Here is a 22,595-nt window from a genome sequence, read left to right on the forward strand (position 1 = left end):
TTTTATACTTTGACATGTTTATTTTAGTTGGATGAACAGATTCAATGAACAAACTGAAACAGTATTCCTCAGCTTCACATTTGCCTCCCTGCAGACTTCTATAACCAAATGTTTAAAAATATCCGAAATACGTGGATATTTGCATGAAGCAGTTCAATAATTATTTCTTGTTCCATGCTTCTTTTTCAAGTCTTTCACGGATTACTTCTTTTAGGTACGGTTCAAGATAGTGGTTATCCTGAAAAAGAAAAGAATATATTCAAATTTATAGGGAGGTCCAGAAACTTCTCAAGTCATTCCTACAGATTACTTGTCTCTTGTTCCTCTTCAGATTTGACTAAAGCCCAACCTAACAAGAAAATAAGAAATCAAACATTACTTTGAAAAGGTAAACTTTGCATCTGCTAAGCCTGCAATGACGAGTTCTTTACTGCAGCAACCACTAATTCCTAATGCCTCGCCAACATTAACAAGCAAAAGTGATGCTTCCAGCTATACCTTTAAAAACAATGTTCTTTTGGCAGATACCCAAATGTACAAGATCCACTTTAATTAGTTCAAAGTCCAACTATAATACTCTGGAGAAAATAGTTTTGAACTTAACTTCTAAACAGCAGTGTAGACTTGGATTCGATGGAACACCCTGACCGTGTTTAACACTTACAAACCGAACTGCTGCTTAAGGAACGATGCAACCAGTTATTCAATGCAGCAGTTACCTAAGTACAACCAATAAGACCACAAGAAACAGCTTCTGCTCATATAGACAAACATAACACCCTTATACTACCCTATAATCAAAAGTTTAGTGATAGGATTCCTCTCTGCCTGGTAGTTTGGAGAAAGCCAAGACAGACAGTAACGCAAAGTCTGTGAATCAATCCACTACGAAAAAAAAATTCAGTTACATCTGAAGAGGAAGGTGTATTTTGTTTTTCAAATTACAAACCCAAACTTATTTTAATGAAAAATTTCCCTTTAAATTATTCTTCCTTGGCAACTTCATGAGTAAGAGCTTTGGCTCAAGATTTTCTATAAAATTAAGAAATTAATCAGAAAAGCAAGAGACCTTTTTAAGAATTTCCAAGCTAGTTACAGTGTATTTCTTTATCTGATAGCTTAGAAGAAATATTTTGTCTGAATACAGCGTGCTAGGGCTCTGAGCTGTAGTTTAAGCTTGAGAAACTAATTAAGTTTTAGTTAACTAAACTGTAGTTAAGCTTGAGTCATCTTGAGAAAAATTTTGCAATTTCCACTGCAAAACAGAGACTTTTAAACAGCAATCAAAAGCTTTTTTTTCCAGAGGTATCCCACAAGACACACACTCATTTATTCATTATAGAGAACACATAAGCATGTATCTCCCCAGAGACTGAAAATCCCAAAGACCAATCATAGCAGTGCCATTTAAGACCTCCACCTTGGAAACATTCTCTACACACACCTCTTCATACTTCACCCACTGGTCTTTTGGAAGGATCTGATGTTTCAGGCTTAAGTCGAGTGCTCGCTTTATACGAAATATTCTTTCATTGTAAAGATGTTCTGGAAGTCTCTTCAGTGCTTCTTTTACATCATCATCTTCGTACAATGTATCATCTCGCATTAATCCTGTACCAAGAAGATTTTACAGTATCACTGAATAAGTGTTCTTAAATTTAAGATTTAGGATTGACACAGGTGTTTCTTACATCCAATGCAAAATTACGAAGCAACCCCAAACCAATCCAGGAAAAGAGAAACACTAATTGGTCAGAGAAAAAATTCTAAACACTAGTTTTCACATACTCTATTTACTTGGTTTTACTCCTTTTCTCAAGGAGGAATAGGGAAATGGGTATTTAATTCAATGTATTTCATAAGGTTATACATATAGATATATAACAATAACTCTTTTGGATCTGAGAGGTGTACTTATGCTCATCTAATGTTATATCCATATTTAAGACGATTGTCTAGGTAAAGGGTTAATAGCTCTGAATCCATTAGAGTCAGTCAACCACAGACGTGACTACTCCAGTACTGAAGAATTATTCTCTAAACTCCGCTATGCATAGTAACTAGATTTCCACTGACTATATTAAGCTATGGAAACCTGAAGCTAGATGTTTGTGCGCAAGTTGGGTCCCTCCCACACCTCCCCAAATCAGAATTACATCAATTAAATATTCAAGCAACCCTGCTTTAAGTTTCAGTATTAACAACATAGGACAAAATGTTGTTTCTGTCACATTCCAAGATTGATGCAGATTACAAGAGCATAGCTACTGATTTGTGGTTAAAGGTTTTGATCTCATGTGACTGAGTTCACAGTAGCCTCCCAATAAAACAGAAATTTCTCGAGCCATATATTCTTGAATTTAGTTTTGTAATTTACTTTAAAGGCACAGAGAGCACAGCTGCTAGTTTCATCACTAGCTTAAATTTGGTGTTTCTCTTCAGTTTTCAGTTGCATTCCCAGAAAACCAGCAAAAAGTGTTAATGCCTTTAAGAATTTCATCAGACAGATATAAAAAGAGGGACAGATGTAAAAAGAGGGACTAAGTACTGCATCTCTGGAGGAAAGACCTAAGATTATTCCTCTACATCTGTCTTGCAATTTTTTTTTCTAACTTCCCCATGGCTGGTATGTTAACTTTCTTTAAATAATTTCCTCATATTATGGTCATCAGTAAATTACAGCCTCTGAATATTCAGATTCTCTTGTCATCCAAGAATAGTTCTGCCATCTAAATAGTTGAAACAAACTTGGTAACCATGCTGAATCAATTGAAGACAACATCAAGGCAACCTCCTCTACTTAAGGAAACATTATTTTTCACCTACCTCACCACTGTGCAGGCCAGAGAGACACCAAGTGAAGTTATGGCGATACAAAGGGCAGAACTAACTAAATCCTTTTTTGCACTTTGGATACTTTGCAGAAGTATCGCAGACAGACTGCTATCAGTGGAAACCTCTCCAGCTTCAAGGGCAGCCTTTGGGTTAGAAAATTCTGGGCAGTGAAAGTGACTTGGTGGGAAAAGATAAATAATCAAGTTTTCAGGACTGCTTTGTGAAAGTTTTTCCAACTGCTCCAGATTAACCTTAGCTGTTATAAGTTATTTCCCTAAAACAAGAGCAAACACAGAAATAACAAAAAACCCACCAATTCATTACTAGGTAGCAATCATGATGACTGACACTATTGCTAACTTTTTCTCCACAAAAGCAGTAGCTAATTTTGATCAAAAAGACTTATGCCAATCTGCATGTACATACAACAGTTGTGAACCATAACTAGTTTGAGGACTGTTACACTTGCAGTGGTTTTAAAACTCAATGAAACACTTACCGTATTTGTTGAATCCAGCTGCATTATAATACCACTTGCGAATCTTGTCTAACAGGCGACCACCTCCTGCAACTGAATGTGACCATCATCAGTTGCAGAGCAAGACAAAATTCAACATTTACACACTACTATGACAGTACACAAGTATTTGCTGGTGTCCTTCACATGCTGTAATGCAACACTACATCAAGTTTTAATTTGAACATATATGACTTGGCATCTCTGCTTTTCAGTATCCCTTAACTGACACTGAGCAGGTAGAATGAGTGCTTGTTACATACAATAATTTGACCTCTGTTTCACTAAATTTGATTATTAGACTGCTTTAAGCCTTGGAAAAATGCTAACAGTTCATTGTCAAATTCAGCACCAACACTTTCAGGCTCCAAACTCTTACACTCGAGCTAAAAGCATCAGGTTCTACATAAAGCAAAACCGTCATGCTTTTCAAATAATTTACATAAGTTCCACAGCTCTCATTACAGTTAACGCCATTTCAAGGCCAGCATATTATTATGTTGTTAACCTTCTACTCTCCTCTCCAGTTACTTAAATACTATTCCAGAGATTCTTTTTTCAAAGAGCTGCCAAAGTCAACTGGAAAGTCAACACTGAAACCTCAAAAAAAAATCATTGACTTTAAAAAGAAAAAAAATCAAACACACCACATGTAGAACATTCATCTTTCCTTAACTGTGATTTTGGATAGCAAAGGTGTTTTTACATGTAATCAAGTACAATGCAGTACCAAATACCATTAAAGTAACTCTGCAAAGGGTCTAGAAACCCAGAAACAGCACAACATAGGCAATGAAGCCAGGGCAAGCTATCTTTCATGACTTTAAGTCAGTTGTCTTACTAAGTCACCCCATAAAAGCAGTGCTACGTGTGATACCAGTCCGCCATTAGCACACTACCTCATCAGGCCTTATTCCTTCGTATTTTAGGACTCGAGAAGGAATAACATTAGACCGACTACACTGTAGTCAGTATCCGGGCCGGACAGCGATCCCCGAGGCCCCTCCGGAGCAGACCAAAGGCTCCTCCATGCTCCCGAGCACCCTCTGCCCTACTGCTCCCAGAAAACCTCAGTATCGGAGCCATGCTCCCACCTCTGAGGCCCAGACCGAAGGGCCACCGATCCGGAGGGGCGGCGAGGAAACGCGCCGGCCATGGCCGGGCCAGGGGTACATCAGCTGCAGGGGCTGCCCCCGCCAAGGGCACACGGCGCACACCATCCACCGGCTCCCCATCTCCCCATCACTGCCCGCCTCGCCTCCCGGCGCGGGACAAGACGAGCCCAGCACCGCACGCGCGACGGGCGCAGCCGCGTACGACCACCCCCGGCCACCCACCGCCGCCTCACCGGGTGCCCTCGCCGCCATCTTGACCTCTGCGCGGCGCGCTGCCTTCTGGGTAACCCGCGGCGTCCCCGGGGGGCGGGGGCGCCAATGCCGCCTCAGCGCTGGCGCATGCGCCCCGGCGGGGCGGCGGGGAGGGGCGGTGCTGCGGCGGTCAGGCTCCGTGGCGCTGTAGCTCCCGCTCGCCCGCGGCTTTATCTAGGGGGGCGGCATCCCAAAGGACGGAGACTGCCCCATCGGTCTCCGTCGTGGCGGCCTGTCCCTGCTTTGGCCTCCATCTAGGCCGTGTTCTGGCGCGGGCGCTCCGTCGTAACCGCGGCGGGGCGCCGGGCTGCTCTGAGGAACCTGCCCGGGGGCGGGAAAAGCGACAAAGAAGGGGCCGAGGTGGGCACGGGTGAATCCCGTGACGCTTACGATGGTTTAAATAACGCTTACGGTGTTGGGGAATCGCTAATTAAGCCAAGATGAATCAACTCCTGCCCAGAACAAGGAACACTGCGCAGTCTCCTTGCAGTGCGTGTGCACCGCGGCACCTCTGCAAACTGGCAACAGTTCCGAGTATTTTGCCGCTGTAGCGTGAGGATCGCCTTTGCTAGCGGTGCCCGCGTTCTTACCTGCGCAGCTACGGCTGTAGCTCAGAGCCTGGAGAGCTGACGTGAACAAGCACTGGCTCCAGCATAAGGTAATCCAGCTGTCCCTCAAGGCAGTTGAACTGGTGTAACTGGGTGAAGGCTTTTAGACCAACAACTGCAAACCGAGGGGTAAAGGTGCATATTAGCTAAAAGTAAGTTTATGTTTGTAAAGCACAGTAAGCAAAGCGCCAAGTCAGTCACAAAAAGAAGCAGAAACCTCTCTCTGCTCAGGTATCACAGCTGTCAGGTGAGTGGCTCTGTTTTCTGAGGCATAGACCACTGCCTCTCCCCAGCAATTCATTCAGAAAAGAACCATTGCATTTGTAAAGAAATAAATGAGTTATTCTAGAAATACTGCTATGGTAGGCAATTTCAGTCAGAAAAGCATGTGGCTGAATGTGATATCCAAGCAAACAGTACTGCTCAGACTGCACATCAGCAGACCACAAAGGGTCTTTGCCATATTGTACCCAGCATGCCTCAATTAATCAACATGCTCAATCAAAGGCTGCTAGCCCTTATCAAGAACAGCAGACTACAATAAGTTTGGTAATTCTAGGCCAAATATTTCTTCTAAAGATTTTTTTTCATCTTAAAGCCAAAAAGTATTTGGCATGATCCTCAAAAAGTTCTATCCTCTCTCCTCTTTCCTTTTAGCACTCTCATAAAATCTTTTGCTTCCTTTCTTCATCGTATTTCTGGGAAGTTATTTTGGCATAAGCTCACGCATTTAACATTTCAGAGAAACTGGTTTAGCTCTGGCAGCAATAATTTTTACATTTAAAAATATTAAAGGAGTTAAAAGCTCAGAGTTTGAGACATTAAAAATATATGCATTCTATAATCTATATTTAATGGTTTGTCACATGGTAACATAGATGACAATAAGGACAGCAGAGTAAATCTGCAAAAGCAAACTCTTTAGTTTGGCATTATAAACCCACATACTTTCTATTAGTAATAATTTCTACAATAAACACTACTTTTTTCTAGATTGTTTGAAGATTAGTTTGTTATTAGCATTTAATACAGTCAAAATGTAAGTAAGCATATTGAATCAGACATAGATATTTTCATTTAAAAGAAGAGAATGGGGAAAAGCGTTTAGCCATCACATTTTGGCCACCACTTTAGATGACATTTGTTATACATCTCCACCAAGAACAGTCTACTTCATAGAGGATTTCAAGTGTTCTTCCCAGGCCAATGGAGCGGGAAACATGAGAACGAAAGACAAAAGAGAGCATCTCAGATATATATTGCAGACAATGAATGTGGCTTTTTACTGTGTTTCAAGTGAAGATGCCCCAGTAAATCATTTTGCACCCTGCTTGTTCTGACAACACTCCTCTTGGGTGTTGTAATTCAAATTCCAAATTTTTATTTTGGATAAAAGACCCAAGTTGTAATCCAGAGATCACTATTCTCATTCTTTAAATGCCTCTTTAACCTTACTTTATTTCCCACCTATTAGGGGAATTTAACCTTTTGAATTTTATTCTTCTAGCTGCATACAAGTTGGTATTTTAAGCTCCAACACTGAGCTTTTAAAACATTGAGGCTTTTTCATTAAATAAGCTTAAATCCAAATGAAAACATCTGGATTTCAGTTTCCTGAACTGTTTTAACTCAAAGAATGGAAACTTCTAAACAATAAATTATCAGACAGTTTGCATTTGGGTTTAGTCAGTTTTTTCACTTTGCCCAAATACACTGTGATTTGATAATTCTGTATTAACACAATTTGTTTACTGATAGGATTAAGTACTTTTAATACTTCCATGATTCCTAATGTTAGCATTTACTTCAGTTGTTATATCTGAGCAAGATAACTCTTGTCAACTAAGTATATACTACCACCTCTTTTTATATGGTTACTTGTATCTAAAGCCATACAAATCTCATTGGGGTGGGGAAAAACTGCTTCCCCCTCTCCACAAGGGGAAAAGTGACTTAAAATAAGCTCCTAGATTTCAGGGACATGTGTAGTTTAATTTTCTTTCTGTAATTTGCCTAGATTCCATTTGCTGATTTTCTTTGATATTTCAAACCAAGTTGCACTGTACAGCTTTTAAGATATTAACTCCAGCAGCCAGCTTCACAAAGAAATGCCCTTGTAACCTGCTGAAAAATGCCTTTTTGTATAAGAGGCTTCACATATATAACAGTGTTCTTTCTACTGTACAAGGAAAAGAATAACATTATTAGCTCTTAAGATAAAAGCAAGTACACATGTCACTTCCTCGCTACTGCAGTAACTTGTTTTTCTAACTTTTGGGATGGAGGGTGAGGGGAGAAGACAGAGGGTGAGACAGGGAGTAAGTCACTAATCAGTTTTTCCATCTCCCAAAACTGTGAAATTATTGAAAGAAAAAAAAAACCCACCAAAAAAAGCTACTGTAAGTTACTTTTCTATTACTGTGCAGGCATCATTCACTCCAAATAAAGTTAGCAATTAATTACAAGGATTGCATCAGTAGCAGTCAACATATATTTAGTCAATCCTTCTGAAATACAATTTAAAGTCACCATAAAGAATGTTACTGTGAGCCTTTAAATCCTACAAATGTTTCATAAGCAACAACTTCTTAAACCAGTAAGCCGTTAAGAGACCATAAAGGGGAGTAGTTTTATAAAATATGTTTATTTAATAACTTTATTCTATTCCTTTTTACATGTGTTACTAATTAAAGTGTTTTTAAGAATTTTTCAAAGTCCTGTATAGAAGCTTTGGCAATCTCTGTACAAAACACCTCATCGGGCAAGGATACTAGCTGGTCCAGAGAGATGTAGCTGGGTTGTGCTGGGTCATACTGGGCTCTTCCCAAGAATGTAAGAAACATATGTCTCTCTTTGATTCGTAATAGCTTTGAGTTGAAAACCTAAGAAAGAAAGAAAGAAAGGGAAGACTCTTTAAGGTTGTCTAAGTTTCAGACTCTGATTAATCTAAAATAAGAGCATTTTTTAGACAAACTGAAGATCTAGGAAGAAAACAAATAATTTGCATATTTTCTTCTCAGTTATGTCAAACACCAGGTAGGTTACATTTATATATAAATCATGTAAATTCTAAATAAATGCTTCAACACAGTATGCTGATATATGCACACAAGGGAAATCAGGGAGTGATACAACTCTCAAGCATGTTAGTTTTTTGTTTATAGATGATGACTATGTTACTTTCGTGTAATCACAGCCAAGAAAGGGGAGAGGAGACGTTCAGAACCAAGGAGCAAGAATACCTAAGCATTTTCCCTATACTGTCAGAAGCATTTATTTGTACAGCCAGACTCAGATGAGCGTTGTTATAAGGAAGAAATGAACAGGTGACCACATGGTGTAATACAAACGAGTGAATTGCACAGTGGCAACAGAAAAGGTGAGTGGCTGCACCTCCTTGTCATAACACAGCCAAAAGGCACAGTGCAGTGGTTCAAAACAATCACTTGTCTTCTGCTGCACAGCAATGCCTACCTTTGAAGAGATCTGTCACAAAAAGAATTCTAGACCGTCAAAGGCAAGAACAATGCTAAGGGAAACATGAAAGAAACCAGGGGAACATCTACAAAGAGAGAGAAGTGGGGAAGACAAAAGCTGCACAGTTAGGAAGTCTAAAAGCAGAGATCTAACTCTGCATTTCTGAGCAGTATAACTGAAGAGAGACACTGCTTTAGAGAAGATAATGGTGAAAACATGAATGCTAGAGCAATGAAAGTGAGCAGAGTTTTTACTAAAAAGGACAGACTAGGTTACTGAAGGATTTTATGAGAATGCAAACTAATTTGAACTAGGACAGAAAGCAAAACTACTATTCCTCTGTTGCCTTCCTTGAATTTTAAGAGGGAGTCAGAAGACGGGGAGAAAACCTTATGCATTGTTTATGGAGCTAGCTGACAGGAAGGATGGTTACAACAGCAGCTGTAACATCAGAGAGGATTAGACAAAAAAATCCTGTATGCCTCTTATTTTCAGCATCGCTGTCATTCAGAACAGAAGCAAGAACAGATGTAGACAAGTATGTATTTGTGAATGCACAAGTTAACGGTCAGACCATATACAGACGGAGTTGCACTAGCCATATTCCGGAACTCACAGGTTTTGAGGATGGAAGGGAAGAACAAGGCATAGAGTAAATTACCCTTCCACACAAAGGGAAGGGAAATAATGAGATGAACCACCACGAAGCCAACAGTAAGACAACTGAGAAGGAAGGGGGCAAGACTTGTGGTCACTTACAAGTCAAAGAGGGCAAAAGTGACACATGGATTGGAGTTACAGCAAGCATCCTTGTTGAACAGAGATATATTAGATAGCAATATAAGTAATCAAAATCCTGGGGAGCAGTTTTATTTCCCCATATAATGTTGGCTTTTTAGACAGTTAGATTAGCCAGTTAGATTCCCTACTAGACTTGCTTTAGGAAGAAAATTATTGCAGTTCAGAAGTTGTAATTTGTGCTTTCTTTTTTTCCTTGTAAGAAGGTAGTGTGACTGCATGTCAGCACTGGATGAAGTGACAAATGCTTTCAACTTTTAATTTGTGAGGAAGTAACAGTAACGAGGAGATTGAAAAAACCAAAATAGTCATCAAGAAACTAATCTCTCTTCACTCCTGTGATTTTTTAGCTATTGCTGCAGCAATAGGAAGATCAAATAGAATCCGATTGCCTAATGGACAGAACCTGTCTTACCTTTAAGCTATATTTTCAGGTCCTATAATCTATAAAATTTATTTTTTACCCAGACAAATCTGAAAGAAATGTTTTTATAAATATGTTATCTAATAATCACATCTTCTGCATGATCTGTCTTCCCTTGTGTCTCTTAGCTAGGTAAGATTTTGGGACAAGGAATCCCTAAGCAGGTAGTAATCGCTCTTGGATGAATCCAGAAAAGATGAGCATAACGGCTTCTGTTGAAAACTTAAAAATTCATAAGACTGGGGGTGGTGGTGTCACATGTGCCAGGGGAAAAAGGGCACTTCCATACTGGAATCCTCAACGGTTGCTGAATTGCTAATAGAAGTTATCCCAGTTAAGAGTAAAAGCTACAGACAAGTTGAAGAGTTCCCAATGTCCTGCATACAGTGAGGCTCCACCTTCAGCAACAAACTAGTGGAGAAGCTGTGCAAAGAACACCTACAATTTACTCCCAGACTAACAGCTCACCTGAGGAAAGCGAGTAAGCATGTGGTGGGGAATGCCCATTATGTTGTGTAAGTAGTCAAACGTCTGTTTAAGTCTCTTTTTACTGGCAGTTAAAATCTTGGGGGTTTTAAATACAATCTCTTGAATTTCATTACGTTGAAAACCAAGTTCAATCTGACAAACCTGAAAAAGAGCACAATTTTACCTTCAAAAGTCAGCTACAGCAAACAGCTTATTTTAACGTGCTGCTGAAATAAACTAATACAAAATTCTTCTACCCTTTGTCACACAGCAACAAGAATGCAACCCCACAATAATATCTGCCACGCCAATTCTTCTCAAGTCAGATAGTGCAAATTATTTATCATTCCGGATTAAAGTGTTATTTGTTTATAGAATATCCCTGAAGTAAAGATGACTTCTGTGAATGCTATGTATTTTTCAGTTTGTCTAAGATAATGAATAAAAAAGCTGTGTCTCAGTATGCATGGCAGTTACAAGTGTAAAGATGCTCCCTGAAGAGTCTTTAATCAGTTTCAACACCAAGCTGTCAAAAGAGACCGACTTTCCAGTTGTCGAGCTGTTGAGCTCTGTAAAACACAGCAATCAAATAGCTAGTGACTACTTTTGTTAATGTGGGGTTTTTTTGCTAATGGATCCAAGTTATATTTTTATATTAGGAAGTATAATTTCAGTCCTGTAGTCTTCAACTGAAGTCTGTTGGACCTGAAAGAGATGTGTAGAATATGGGGTGTATTCAATTTATTTTACAGTTGGTTGATGTCTGAAATAAGATGTCTTTTTCAGAGACTGCCTTGACTTCAATTATGGTTTCCCAAAATGAAAGCAAAATCCATTTTTTCAGTAAAATCATGAGCACTCCTCCCAAAGCGCAGAATGGCAAGCAGTTCATTGAGTTGTTGACAAAGGAATTCAGCATACAAGAGTGTCTGCTAACTCAGCCATTTCTTCTATCCTCCAGTGACATTTACAAGCTGCTTCTTTTCAGTCATGAAGTGGGTGTGCTTGCCAGTCAACATAACCAGACTTTCAAATCCTACTCAGGTACTTCTTCAGTTGGCAAAGGTGGGGTTTTTTGTTTTTCCAATTTGATATGCCAAGACTACAGCTCTTTTCCAAAACTGCCTGGCAAATACAAAGGGAAGGGCTTAAAATCTGGGTTTTGAAGCTACCTTAGGACTTCCAGATCCTTACAGGGAGTTGTTTCTAGAAATTACTATAATCAGATATTTCAACTCCTGGTTCTTCCTGATCTGCTTGATAATTATTTCTGTATCACAAGAAATACTAAGCAACTAAGACAGCATTCAAGTATGCAGAGATGTATTTGCACTTCAGCAGTGTCTTCCACATATCTGCATTGGCAGGGATAACTTACTGCATTAAGATACACAACTGAGAGTATGACCTGATGTTAAATGAGTGAAGAACGTATAGCTGGACCCACTGTAGAGGTAACTGTGGCAAGAATCTCGAGCTTTTCTACTCTGTGAAATGGAACAGCTCTCTCTTGACATGAATGGTGAGGTCAAGTCTAAGTTGCTTTGACTGCACTCAGTTTGACTGCAAGCATATTTAATATTCAGTAACTCTCTAGGCCATGTATGCTAATATACTTACTGCGTAAGTCCCAGCAATATTTGACATACTCTGTATGATTCTCACAACAGGCAGTGGTAATGCAAGCTTTCCAGTTTCATCCTATCAGTGAATCTCTAATTGTGTTCGATGAAACCTTCAGAGGACAGAATAAGCCATCCTTCAGCTCATTTAGTCCATGATTGGTATTTTTTGACAACCAGTATCAGCTGCAGCAGTTGTTTCTATGTAACAGCCCACTCAAAATGAGGGATACCACCAGATCACTTTTGAACTGCTGGTATATGGTTTCACTTTCTGAGTACTGCTTGCCCACCACCAGCTTAGGACATACAGGTCTGAACCCAGATTCTGAATCTGAGACATCGAACCTCCTGAAAGGCTGGAGCTTCTAAGTATCAGTAGATTCTAATAGTGAGGACCTAAAAGTCATTCCTCTCTCTCTCTCTAGAACATGTTAAAAATAAGGACACTACACTATACGCTTTTTGGTTGATAGACAAGATAGTCACATAGAACCAAAGATCTTAAAAGCACATTCAACACATACTGAATCCCTAGCCTGTGGAAACAACGTTCATTAAAAACAAAGCACTATTAATTGGAACAGTCTGCTACTTTCCAGTCTCCTCCCTTACCACACACACACATTTCAGATTGCAAGATTCCCAGTGTTTAATAGTTTCAGAGCAGCGAGTCTGTCTGAAAATTATATATTTTAATTCATAGTTATGCATTATAGGATAATGAGATTTCTCAAATTGTTACACTACATCATGCTGTTTGGCCTAGATGGCTTTACAGCACAATAATTAAACCAATGCATAGTTTAATTTTCAAAGGGGAAAGGAGTCCCTGTGGGTTTTAAGTTATTTACCCAACAGTTGTTAATAACGACCATCTGCTATCAGACAATAGGTGTCAAATGCATATTTTGGCAAACTAGCTACCTGCCAAGAGGAAAATAATCAACTGCACATTTCTTGCTCCTAAATCCTCATGGACAATCCAAGTTAGCAAAAAACCATAATAATTAAGGAAAAAAAAAAAGAAAAAAGAAGCAAGCAGGCCCTATTTTTCACTCATCGTAAAGAAATGGGTAACAACTTGTGTCCTCAAATAGCAACTTTTGGCAGGAAGGGACCCAGATGAAGTTTCTAACCTACATCAGAGTAGAAAACAGAATAGGATACTGCTCTACATATGCTGTAAGCTTGCAAGCTATAGAGGAAAATCCGCAGCTGTTTTATATCTCTACTAGAATTATTTCATTAAATTCTTTCTGTGCAGGATTCTCCTCCAAGAATTTTATCTTCTGTCAACTCTTAAAACTATGTGAATACACAATACACTTTTAATACCTACTAATAAGCTCACCTGAAGATTTTCTTTTACAGGCTCCAATTTACCAGTCAGTAGCCTTGGAAGACGAAGTACCAGATCCTTTGTCTACAATTAGAGAAAACACACAAAGGAAAGATTATTACTGAAAGCTTGTTTGTAAATCAATCTGTGAAAGAAAGATAGAGATATAGAATTTTTTTTTTCTAGTTGGAAGAGGGATGCATTTTCACTTGCATTTCATTTTATCCCTACCCCAAAGAATACATTGCTGCTTCATGCAAATTCGTAAGATGCAAAAACTTACTCAAATATGCTTGTTTGGAAAATAAAAAATAACAGCTGTTGTAAAACAGACAGGAAGAGGGAGTAAAAGCATACCCCACAAGTAGAAAGCATGCTCAAGTGCCCAATCTCTCTCAGTGCTCAAGTTGTTTCTTCACACCTTTTTTTAAAAAAAGTAAACACCGCACTACCTGATAGAAGCTATAAAAGGATTTTTCAGCTGCAGTGGAATGTCTACCTTAGGATCTAGTTAGACCACAGTAATAGAAGAAATTACTCCACATCCCCTAAACCATATGATTACTTGTAATGTGCCCTGAACCCAAGGCAGTGACTAAACCTGTTTCCAGAGAGATCTCTTACCTCAAGCATGGTAAGGCCAGGAACAGGCACTGTGACAGCTATGACTGTTCAGCTAATAGAAGCCAATAGAAGAACACCAGATTTCACTTGGAACTTGACATTTATTGCAATCCCCAGCTACTGCAGGAAACAACTAACACTGCACACTTATTCCAGGAAACGCCAGCTACTACCTCCACTGAAGATGCCAGGCATGGTGCTAAATACCTGCTAAGCATGTAATGTGGTAGGCACTCAGGAGCAAACCCAGGGGTTACTCTTGGTGAAGGGAGCATATGATTTGGCATTTAGTTTGAGATGATATTCACAGATTAGACTATTTTTCTCCAATGAGTTAAGTATGTTACAGTATCTTGAAGAGATGAAGAGAGCCAAGTTGTTTTCTATAAGTTAAAAAAGCTGCTTGCTTGTTTCAGCAATGGATTCAGTCCTCTGACCCACCTCAAACAATAAAACTGGACACACACATGCTTATTTGACAATAACTTGCAGCAGATCATTTTCAAGAACTGTACTTCAATGTTAGATGTCCATATTACTTCTATAGACAGTTAAAATCATGTTATCCTCCTGTAACCTGCTGTGTTACCATTAGTAATGTCACTAACGTTTGTGGATAACCTCCTAACACCTGAAGTATTCACATTTCAAGGCATTACAGTGGTCACTAATGAAGTACCTAAAGACTTCAGTCTTTACCTTTTTTACACTGAGACCAAGTTCATTTTTGAAGAAACCCAGTCTGTTATCCAGTCTTTCCACTGAAAACAACAGCAAATATGGAGCTCTTGAGACCATCTGAGCAATTTCTGCCTTACCAAATTTTTTTGATTTTAGGTAAGCCACTCTAGAAAGAGAACAAAAACAAAATAAAATCCAGTGATGAAAATTTTATTGCCTCCATTTATTCAGTACTTGCTTAAATTCCTTAGTGATATCTTATAAATGGACAGATGTTCTAGCATTAACATGCAACCCTGCCAAAAATAATTAGGCAGAAATCTGCAGTTATCATAAAAGCAAAATACCATCCCTTCCAATTAATTAAAAGTAAAATAAACCTCAGAACAGAATGTCAATACTGAAGACAGATTTTAATTCCTTCCAGCTGTACTTAAGCAGATAACTATGTTAACCTACATTTAACTACCAGCCTGTCTCCTAGATTGCAAACACATTAATAGATCATCATAGGGTATGGACAAGAAGATATATACAGCCTTTTGCTATTTTAATGAATTCCATTTCTGCTGCTGAAAGAACAGAGTACTATACCTCATACATCCCCGTTTTGCCAATAGCACTGGAGTAGAAATATCATACAACAATGCTATCTGTAGAGACATTGTCCAAAAAGACATTTCCAAATCAGCTGAAAGATGGAGTTTTGTTACAATAGGTCCCTACTTTCACTCACTGGTCCAAGGATTTAGTTACAAAACATCTGGTTGTCAGAAAGGAGAAGGAGTTGACTAAAGTTAAGTTTAACAGAGCTTTCTTTCCAACTCAAAACTTTTTCCAAACTTTGAATTCAGTGAAAGTGAAATCCTGTTTCAAATACTACTTGCAGTAGATTATTGCCATAGCTCTCAGAAAAAGGAATGGGGGGGAATACAGCACACAAAATAGAGACATGATTAACCCACATGCACACATCACCATTTATAAAAAAACTAAACTACAATTTCAAGAAGTTTCCTTTGGTTATAGATGAGCATATACAGAAGTATTTGCTGTCAGATGAACTTAAATCATACAAGTACTGATTTTACCTGGCAGTAATTAAGATACTAAATAGATTGCAAAATATTCTGCAGGAGCAGATACTCAGCAAAAGACAGGCTTGTGTGTTAAATCACATCTTGTGGAGAGAAAAAAAATAAAAATACCTTCCAGTCACTACAACCTCCCTCACTTTCCACAAGCCCTCAAAAATGAAGCCTTCACAAGCCAAAAACCTCTAGACAGAAGACCTAAGAACAAGCTCTAGAGGACCAATTCCTAACTGAGCAGGCACCCCAACACAGAAGGTAGTGGCCTAGACTCCAGATAATGCTGATGGAACTGGCTGCAGGAGCCTCAGAGATAAGGAGAGGTTAGGAGGGGGGGAAATGCAGAACACTAAACAATTGGCCCTTCAAAAATGATCCCATTATGTACTGAACATTGCAGCTTCGCTACACTATACTTCTTCCATCCATTTTTTCAAGGTCACAACTGCTAAGCATTTTAGAAACATAGCTAAACGGGCAGATTAAAAATAAAACCTTTGTGTTGTCCTGACTTCCCTCTGCTTGTTTTCTGTTAACAAGTCATTGAGATTCACACCTGAAGAATTTCTTTGCATCTTGGAAAGGCGCAAAACTTAAGAGGGATGTCAAGACTGTAATAACCTGACTATAGGAACTGGTATATTAAAGTAGCACAATCACACAACCCAACTAAAGTTTGAGATAAATCTGTGAGTGTTGATACCAAGGTTAGCCCTCGTTCTACTACAGGGGTCAGCAGTTCTGTGTAGCATGTTAACAGTTTTAAGTCATCATTAACAATACCGCAAAACAAAGCATCTGGTGCAGCTGCAGTACAGACACTGATTTGCAACTGTCAGAATTGTTATGAATTATGGAATGTTTTGACTTTTACAGTGTTTATCTGAAGTCGAATGCCAAATCTATTGAAATTTGTGTTTTGTTTCCTGGCAACATGGAATCCATAGCAATAAAACATTCCAGAGTGATGTAACCAATACCATGTCCATCTGCACCGAAGTGTTTATGCGAAGGTGATACTCAGCTTTCAGAAGACAGCTATCTGAGACACATTCACTTCACAGCCTGCCATACGCCCTCCGCAGCACACTTACTTTAAAGCTTGCAGGAAAGCATTCATCAGTGCCAGAGATAAACTTACTGAAAAATGAAGCTGCAGAAAATGAAGAAGAAATTGGATTGCCCAGTTCAGCCCTTACTTCACTAACCAGACGGTGCAACAGGACAGTCACTGAAAAGCAAATCTGACTTCATAGGAGAGTTAGAGTGTTTATCATAGCAAAAAATACTCTCTTCAGAAGAGTATAAGCAACTCTGACATCTAGACTCAAAACTACTGCTAAAAAATGACACAGGTTCTTTTTGGATATTGTTTCTGAAAGGCCACTTACTGAATAGGAGCATGGAAGAACAGAGGAGAAAGAAAAGTCAGGTCTACATTAGATATGAGCCTATGTTAGACGTAAGTGTGCCTGTTTCCAAAAAGCTGTATTTTCAGATTTCTGCCTTGGATAGCTACTATGTGCAAGAGCCAAGCAGACAGACTTTTTTTTTTTCTGGAATTTTTAAATACCAAGACATTCTGAGTTAATTACAAAGTGTGTGTGCGCACACACACACACGAGCTGTTCTGTAAAAGAAGTGTTGAATTAATGAACCCTGTCTGGAGTAATTTTAAGAATAAAAGTCCATTTTATGGACTGAGGAACAGTGTATGGCATACACATGTGAACACACACAAGAATTAATTCATTGTGGTTCCAGTTTGAGCTTGACAACAGGAAAAAAAAAGTCACCAAAACCTTCTGCTGCTATTAGATGTAAACACAGAAGAAATCTGGTCTGCTTCTTTTACTGCAGAATTCACAAGTTATGGGTAGACATATCATCTAGAAGAGCAGTTTCAAAGCATGACTGAAGAGGTTAATATTGTTCTACAAATTTAGGTAAAGCCTCAGGGACTAACATTTTGGAATCTAAGCTGACCCAGGTAAAGCAAGTGGCCTAGGATGGCAAGCTGCTTCCTCTGTGGCAGAGTCAGGGATGAGCTGTAAAATTTGTTAATGGTCAGTCTTCCAGTGGATCAGGGTGTTGACTTATGATACCACCACATCTTAATGCTGACTGATGGGAAGGCACAGGAACACAGAGCCAGGGATCAAGAGAGAAAGGAAGCAGCAGCAACATAGATTCAGACAAGGTTAAGCCAAGTGGGACTCCAGGTCTTCAAGCCAAAGGACTTAACATCCTGCTGCTATTTGAAAGGCCTACCTGGTTTCTAAAGTTTCCAGATCTTCAGCAAGGATGTATGGATTTTTGGTCAGGAATGGTCCCAGCTGATTGTCTTCTACACCCACATCCTTAAGAAAAAGAAGTATCTTTCTTATATCTTTTTCAAAGTCCAAGGTCAGTAAGAGTTGACCTGCCTTTTGACGTTTCTCTACTTGGGATAAGTCAACTCCTACAACAAACAAAATCAGAAATTGTTTTAATTAAACACAGACCCTACTTCGTATAAATGTTTCACAAAGGCATGTTGAAATTTATAGGACTACTTCTTTTTTTGCACTGATTTAGCATATTTCAATTGCTCAAGGTCACAACACCTTGTATACTGTGGAAAGATTCCAGATAAAACAAGCAGTCATTTTAGACACTTTAGACACTTTTGCAGAGTTTATTATTTGAAGGAAGACATTTGCAGTGAATCCTGCATGTGAAGAATCAAGTACACTAGCATGTGCCACATGCAGAGACCTACTCCTGTTGCACAGAATTATGTGTGCAAGGAATTCCCAACTTCATTATACAAGGGAAGGGGACAATTTTGCAGTGAAGTGCAATTTGTTACTACATGGGGCCAAATCTGCCCCTCTCAAATATGTATTTTTCCACTTTCTTCCAGTGTTCCTTACACTTTTGGGAAACAAGGAGGTGGCCAGCAACCTTGAACACAGCTATCCCTGCAGAGTCCATGTGCTTTTTGATGAGACATAATGTTCTCTTCCATCCCTTCCTTCTTGCCTCTCCAGTTTACTGTGCCCCACTTCTAAGGTTCTACACAGCACCGCTCTTGTTCCTTCCTTCCTTCCAAAGACAGAGAGCTGCAATTTTTTTCACAGCAAATTAAAGCATCTTTAACCAGCCCAAAAGAAGAAAGACCAATCAAGTTACACAAAGTGCTCCCCACCTCTGGAAGCTGTGGGAGATGCCTCCTTCTAGCATACACAGCACTAAGGGACTAAAATTAGCTAACTTTGCCTTCATGTAATATGGCATTGCTAGTGAGTCATGCAATCCCCTCTCTTTACCCTGGATAACATCCTGTTGCTTTTACCCACTGGTCACTGTTCCTATTTTCAAGTTTACAAGGCAACCAGTAATATCAAAACACAAATTATAGACTCCCTAAAGCCCCAGACATAGGCAAACCACATAAACAAACGCACACATACCTAGGTGGACAAGTTTTGCCAGGGTTTCTGAGTGATCGACATAATCTCGGAGCGTGGAAGACTGAAGGGGAAGAAGCGGTTCTGCAATGATCTGTACAGCTTCTTCCTCAGAAATCTCCTCCAAAGCAGATGAAGGTGGGATGTCATCCCAGTCTAAGAAACAAATACAGAAGACCCAAATGCATTTTGTGAAAGACAAAATGCAAGAACACTGTGCGTGAGATGAACAGCCAATCTATTATTATTAAAAAGCATATGAAAACATAGAGTACTCCCAGCTTTTGTCTCTGTTCCACCTCCTTGTCACTGCCCATCAACTCTTGCTCACATGGACAAATCTGAGTGTGGTACCCAGCAAGCCTGCTTCAGTCTGCTGCCTTGATCACTGATGACAACAGATCACATCACCTTCTTGAAAAAGAATCTTCTTTCATGTTTTCACAAATGCATTCTTGCCTTTTCATATCCAGATCAAAGACTACTGCAAAGATTATTTTTCATAATCTGACAAGCCCGCTACTTTGTGCCTCTTCTGATTCTGATGCCTGAACTGCAGTTGTTTTAAGGTATTCAAGGTATTTCACAGCCAACTCCAATGAAGCTGTCATATCTTGATCCATTACTGAATGGCTGTTGACTGCCACCACCTCAAACTAAAGAAATCAAGCTCCATTTTCTATTAATTAAGGTTTCCAAGGGAACATCATTATGCTTGTTTCCCCTTAAGTGTTCCAAGTCACAGAGCTCAGTGTCTTTTTAAAAAATATTTCTCTAAACTGATCTATTTTTCCACTGACAGCAGCTAGATCAAGATTACTGTTTGCAGGCTGGTTGCTAGCATCCACCTCAATTATCAAACTGATTACTGATCAACAGCCCTGTTATAAACTCTTCAGGATGGAGATTTTCTGTGCCCTGTACCTTTGCACAATGACTTCCTGGAGACTAGGGTAACACTCTTCCATATCAAGAAAACAAAGCCACACCAGAACTACCAAGACAGGTTCCAAAGCAGGATGATCCTAATGTTCCAGGAGGAGCTGCACAGACTAGTTCAATAGCTGTGGAAGGTCTTGCCACTTCTTTTTCTCAGAGCCACAAAAATGAAAGCACGGTAAAATGTTTTTAGCAACATTTACACCTTAAACTGTAATAAGAACTCTTTAGGAATCCATATGGATATCAAGTATTTTCTTTAAACTTGTTGAGGACCGAACCAGTGTACACCAACGTCCATTCCAGAAGCACAGATGCCCTTTTTTTGCCACTTTAAGTTCTTTAGACCTCCTATCAGGAAACATACCTCAAGTCATCAAAAAAAAAAAGTTAGCAATTATGTTTATTCCATTATATACACTGCCAACTGGGCAAAATCCTCCACACACACACACCAGCAAGTCTGCTGGCAGATAAAAATCTGGCACATAGATGAACTGCACCGCAGGTGCAGACACATACGAGCTGGCTGACCTGTCAGTTCTGGTGAAGCACTGTTTCCAGAACCAGCTGCGCAAACACACAGATCTCAGTTGCAGCTCTCAGCCACCCCAAAAATAAGCTCTGTAGGATCCAAGTTGGCTGGGCTTAAAGCAGAATCTGAACACACAAGACTGCTTAGTAATCCAGAGCAGGTTTCCTCAGTATAGCAGAATTATTTTCAGAGAGTGGTATTTTTTTTATCCTCACTTAGATATAAAAGTAGAGAAAAGTGAAGCGATTTCCTCAGGGCAACACCACCAAGGCGACCTGGTATCTATCTCTTTTCCTCGGGAGACAGCTGCAGGAGCATTTCCTATCAGAGCAGTGCTTAAGCAGGCTTCACACTCTGCTGCCTCCTGTTGTCCACCGCCGCGGTCTGCGAGCGGCTTCAGGGGTGGCCTCCCAACCCTTGCTCAAAAAAACCCAAACCAACCAAAACCGACAAACACACACCTTTATTTTGTACCGGCACAGCTATGAGGGAAAGACAAATGCTCAGCTGATGAAGGCAGAGTTACAAAAATCCCTTCAAACAGAAGCTCCAGACCGACATTTCTACCCAAAACATTTTATCTTTATCTCAGCTTAAAGGTGTTCTTTGCATGCTAGAGTGACCACAGGAATTCTGTGTTAACTATCGGCCTAAAAACAAGTGAAAGTCAGGAACTTCAGATAAATGTTTTAGATAAACAGGCCAAGAAAAAAGAAGCAAGGGTAATACTGAAAGCATGATTTGGGAGTAATGGCGTCCCTTAGGCCTCTTACCTTCATATGGTATTTTTGCATTCAGATCAGGTAATGTTTCTGCTTTTGCTTGTTCCTGTTTTACTGGTGAAGGCAAGGTACTTTCGGGAGAAGAAAAGGATCCATCCTTGGCACTGCCAGATGGAGAGCAGCTTCCTACACATACACGCCTGTATGCCTGCCATCTCCACGGAAGAACGTCATTTCTAGAGGGCAGCGGGGTGAACCCACGACATGCCTGTGTGGAGCTGCTGCGGCCGCTCAGCCTCCCAGGAAATTCAGCAGCACGGGCCGATTGCAGCAGGCAACACCAGCGGGAGACCTGCCGAGCCCACGAAGCCATTTTCCAGCTCAGTGCATCATCCTGCTAGGAGAGAAAGGACTGAGGACTAACAGAGGCTCTGCCTCACCTCGCCCGCAGGGCTGGGAGTGTGAGCGTTAATCCCCTGAGAGTAAAAGCATAAATTACTCGCTACAAAGCATTAAATAGCTGCTCTGAGGCTTTAAACGCGTGACAAACGGATGAGACGTTAACGGAGGAGAGAAGCCGGCTCTGAACGCCACAGCTCGCTGTCCTGCACAGCAGCCGCTCCCTTGGGAGCACGGGGGAGGCCCAGCCGGAACCTAAACCCTCCCCGCGGGACGGGGCCCTCCGCGCAGAGCCGCCACCTCACGCCCCGCCACAGGGCGGGGGGGAAGCCAGGCCGGGCCGGGCCGGGCCGCGCTCGCCGCCCCTTGCAGGCCCCGCCAGGCCGGCAGCCCCCGCGCTCAGCCTGCGGGAGGGCGGGGTGTGCCGCTCCGTACCGGCGAGCCCAGCCCGCGGGAGGGCGAGGGCGAGCGCGGCAGCCCCGAGGACCCGTCACGCAGCCCGGCCGGGCCCGGGAGCCGCCAACACCTCACCTGCCCCTCGCGCCGCGCCCGCGTGCGGCCCAGCCCACGTGCGTGCCCCCCCGCCCCAACTCGGGTGAGACCATTCGGGAGCACGGAGGGGGGGGGCAGGCAGACAAGGGTCCTTCCCGCCGCTCGCTCGAAGGGGGCGGCGTGACTCCGCCTCCCCCCTCCG

The 22,595-nt window shown here is 40.7% G+C and overlaps 2 protein-coding genes across 5 annotated transcripts; both read right to left on the bottom strand.

Annotated features, from left to right (window-relative positions):
* Positions 1-4,788, bottom strand: UQCRB (ubiquinol-cytochrome c reductase binding protein). 2 transcript variants are annotated; one of them, XM_074884953.1, is made up of 4 exons: positions 4,701-4,788; positions 3,335-3,406; positions 1,445-1,611; positions 1-238 (listed from the first exon to the last, which is right to left on the bottom strand). In XM_074884953.1, exons 1-4 carry the CDS (start codon positions 4,717-4,719, stop codon positions 161-163), a joined length of 336 nt encoding a protein of 111 aa, XP_074741054.1. In that variant the 5' UTR covers positions 4,720-4,788; the 3' UTR covers positions 1-160. The 2 variants fall into 2 exon arrangements, with proteins under 2 accessions (XP_074741054.1, XP_074741063.1); XM_074884962.1 differs by having other exon boundaries at positions 4,690-4,747.
* A 3,164-nt stretch (positions 4,789-7,952) lies between these two features.
* Positions 7,953-22,570, bottom strand: MTERF3 (mitochondrial transcription termination factor 3). Of its 3 annotated transcripts, none has more exons than XM_074884923.1 (8): positions 22,433-22,570; positions 21,554-21,896; positions 19,310-19,462; positions 18,126-18,315; positions 14,782-14,929; positions 13,471-13,542; positions 10,495-10,656; positions 7,953-8,209 (listed from the first exon to the last, which is right to left on the bottom strand). In XM_074884923.1, the coding sequence occupies exons 2-8, from the start codon at positions 21,873-21,875 to the stop codon at positions 8,015-8,017; spliced, it is 1,242 nt and encodes a 413-aa protein (XP_074741024.1). In that variant the 5' UTR covers positions 21,876-21,896; positions 22,433-22,570; the 3' UTR covers positions 7,953-8,014. The 3 variants fall into 3 exon arrangements, with proteins under 3 accessions (XP_074741024.1, XP_074741034.1, XP_074741043.1); XM_074884933.1 differs by lacking the exon at positions 22,433-22,570 and adding an exon at positions 22,337-22,369 and having other exon boundaries at positions 21,554-21,899; XM_074884942.1 differs by lacking the exons at positions 10,495-10,656; positions 22,433-22,570 and having other exon boundaries at positions 21,554-22,295.
* Between the last annotated feature and the right edge of the window lie 25 nt (positions 22,571-22,595).

This window comes from Strix uralensis, chromosome 1 (assembly GCF_047716275.1).
Source record: "Strix uralensis isolate ZFMK-TIS-50842 chromosome 1, bStrUra1, whole genome shotgun sequence".
NCBI classification, from domain to species: Eukaryota; Metazoa; Chordata; class Aves; order Strigiformes; family Strigidae; genus Strix; species Strix uralensis.

Bases quoted from the DNA above. Each gene is read 5' to 3' on its own strand.
- UQCRB (XM_074884953.1), bottom strand. The intron at 1,612-3,334 runs GTAAGTGTTTCA...TTCTTGGTACAG, and splicing joins AGCTGGATTCAACAAATACG to GATTAATGCGAGATGATACA. The intron at 239-1,444 runs GTGTGTGTAGAG...TTTCTTTTTCAG, and splicing joins AGTGGGTGAAGTATGAAGAG to GATAACCACTATCTTGAACC.
- MTERF3 (XM_074884923.1), bottom strand. From the start codon at position 21,875: ATGGCTTCGTGGGCTCGGCAGGTCTCCCGCTGGTGTTGCCTGCTGCAA. The intron at 18,316-19,309 runs GTATGTGTGCGT...TGTTTGTTGTAG, and splicing joins GGCAAAACTTGTCCACCTAG to GAGTTGACTTATCCCAAGTA. The intron at 10,657-13,470 runs GTGAGCTTATTA...GCTCTTTTTCAG, and splicing joins CTGTAAAAGAAAATCTTCAG to GTTTGTCAGATTGAACTTGG.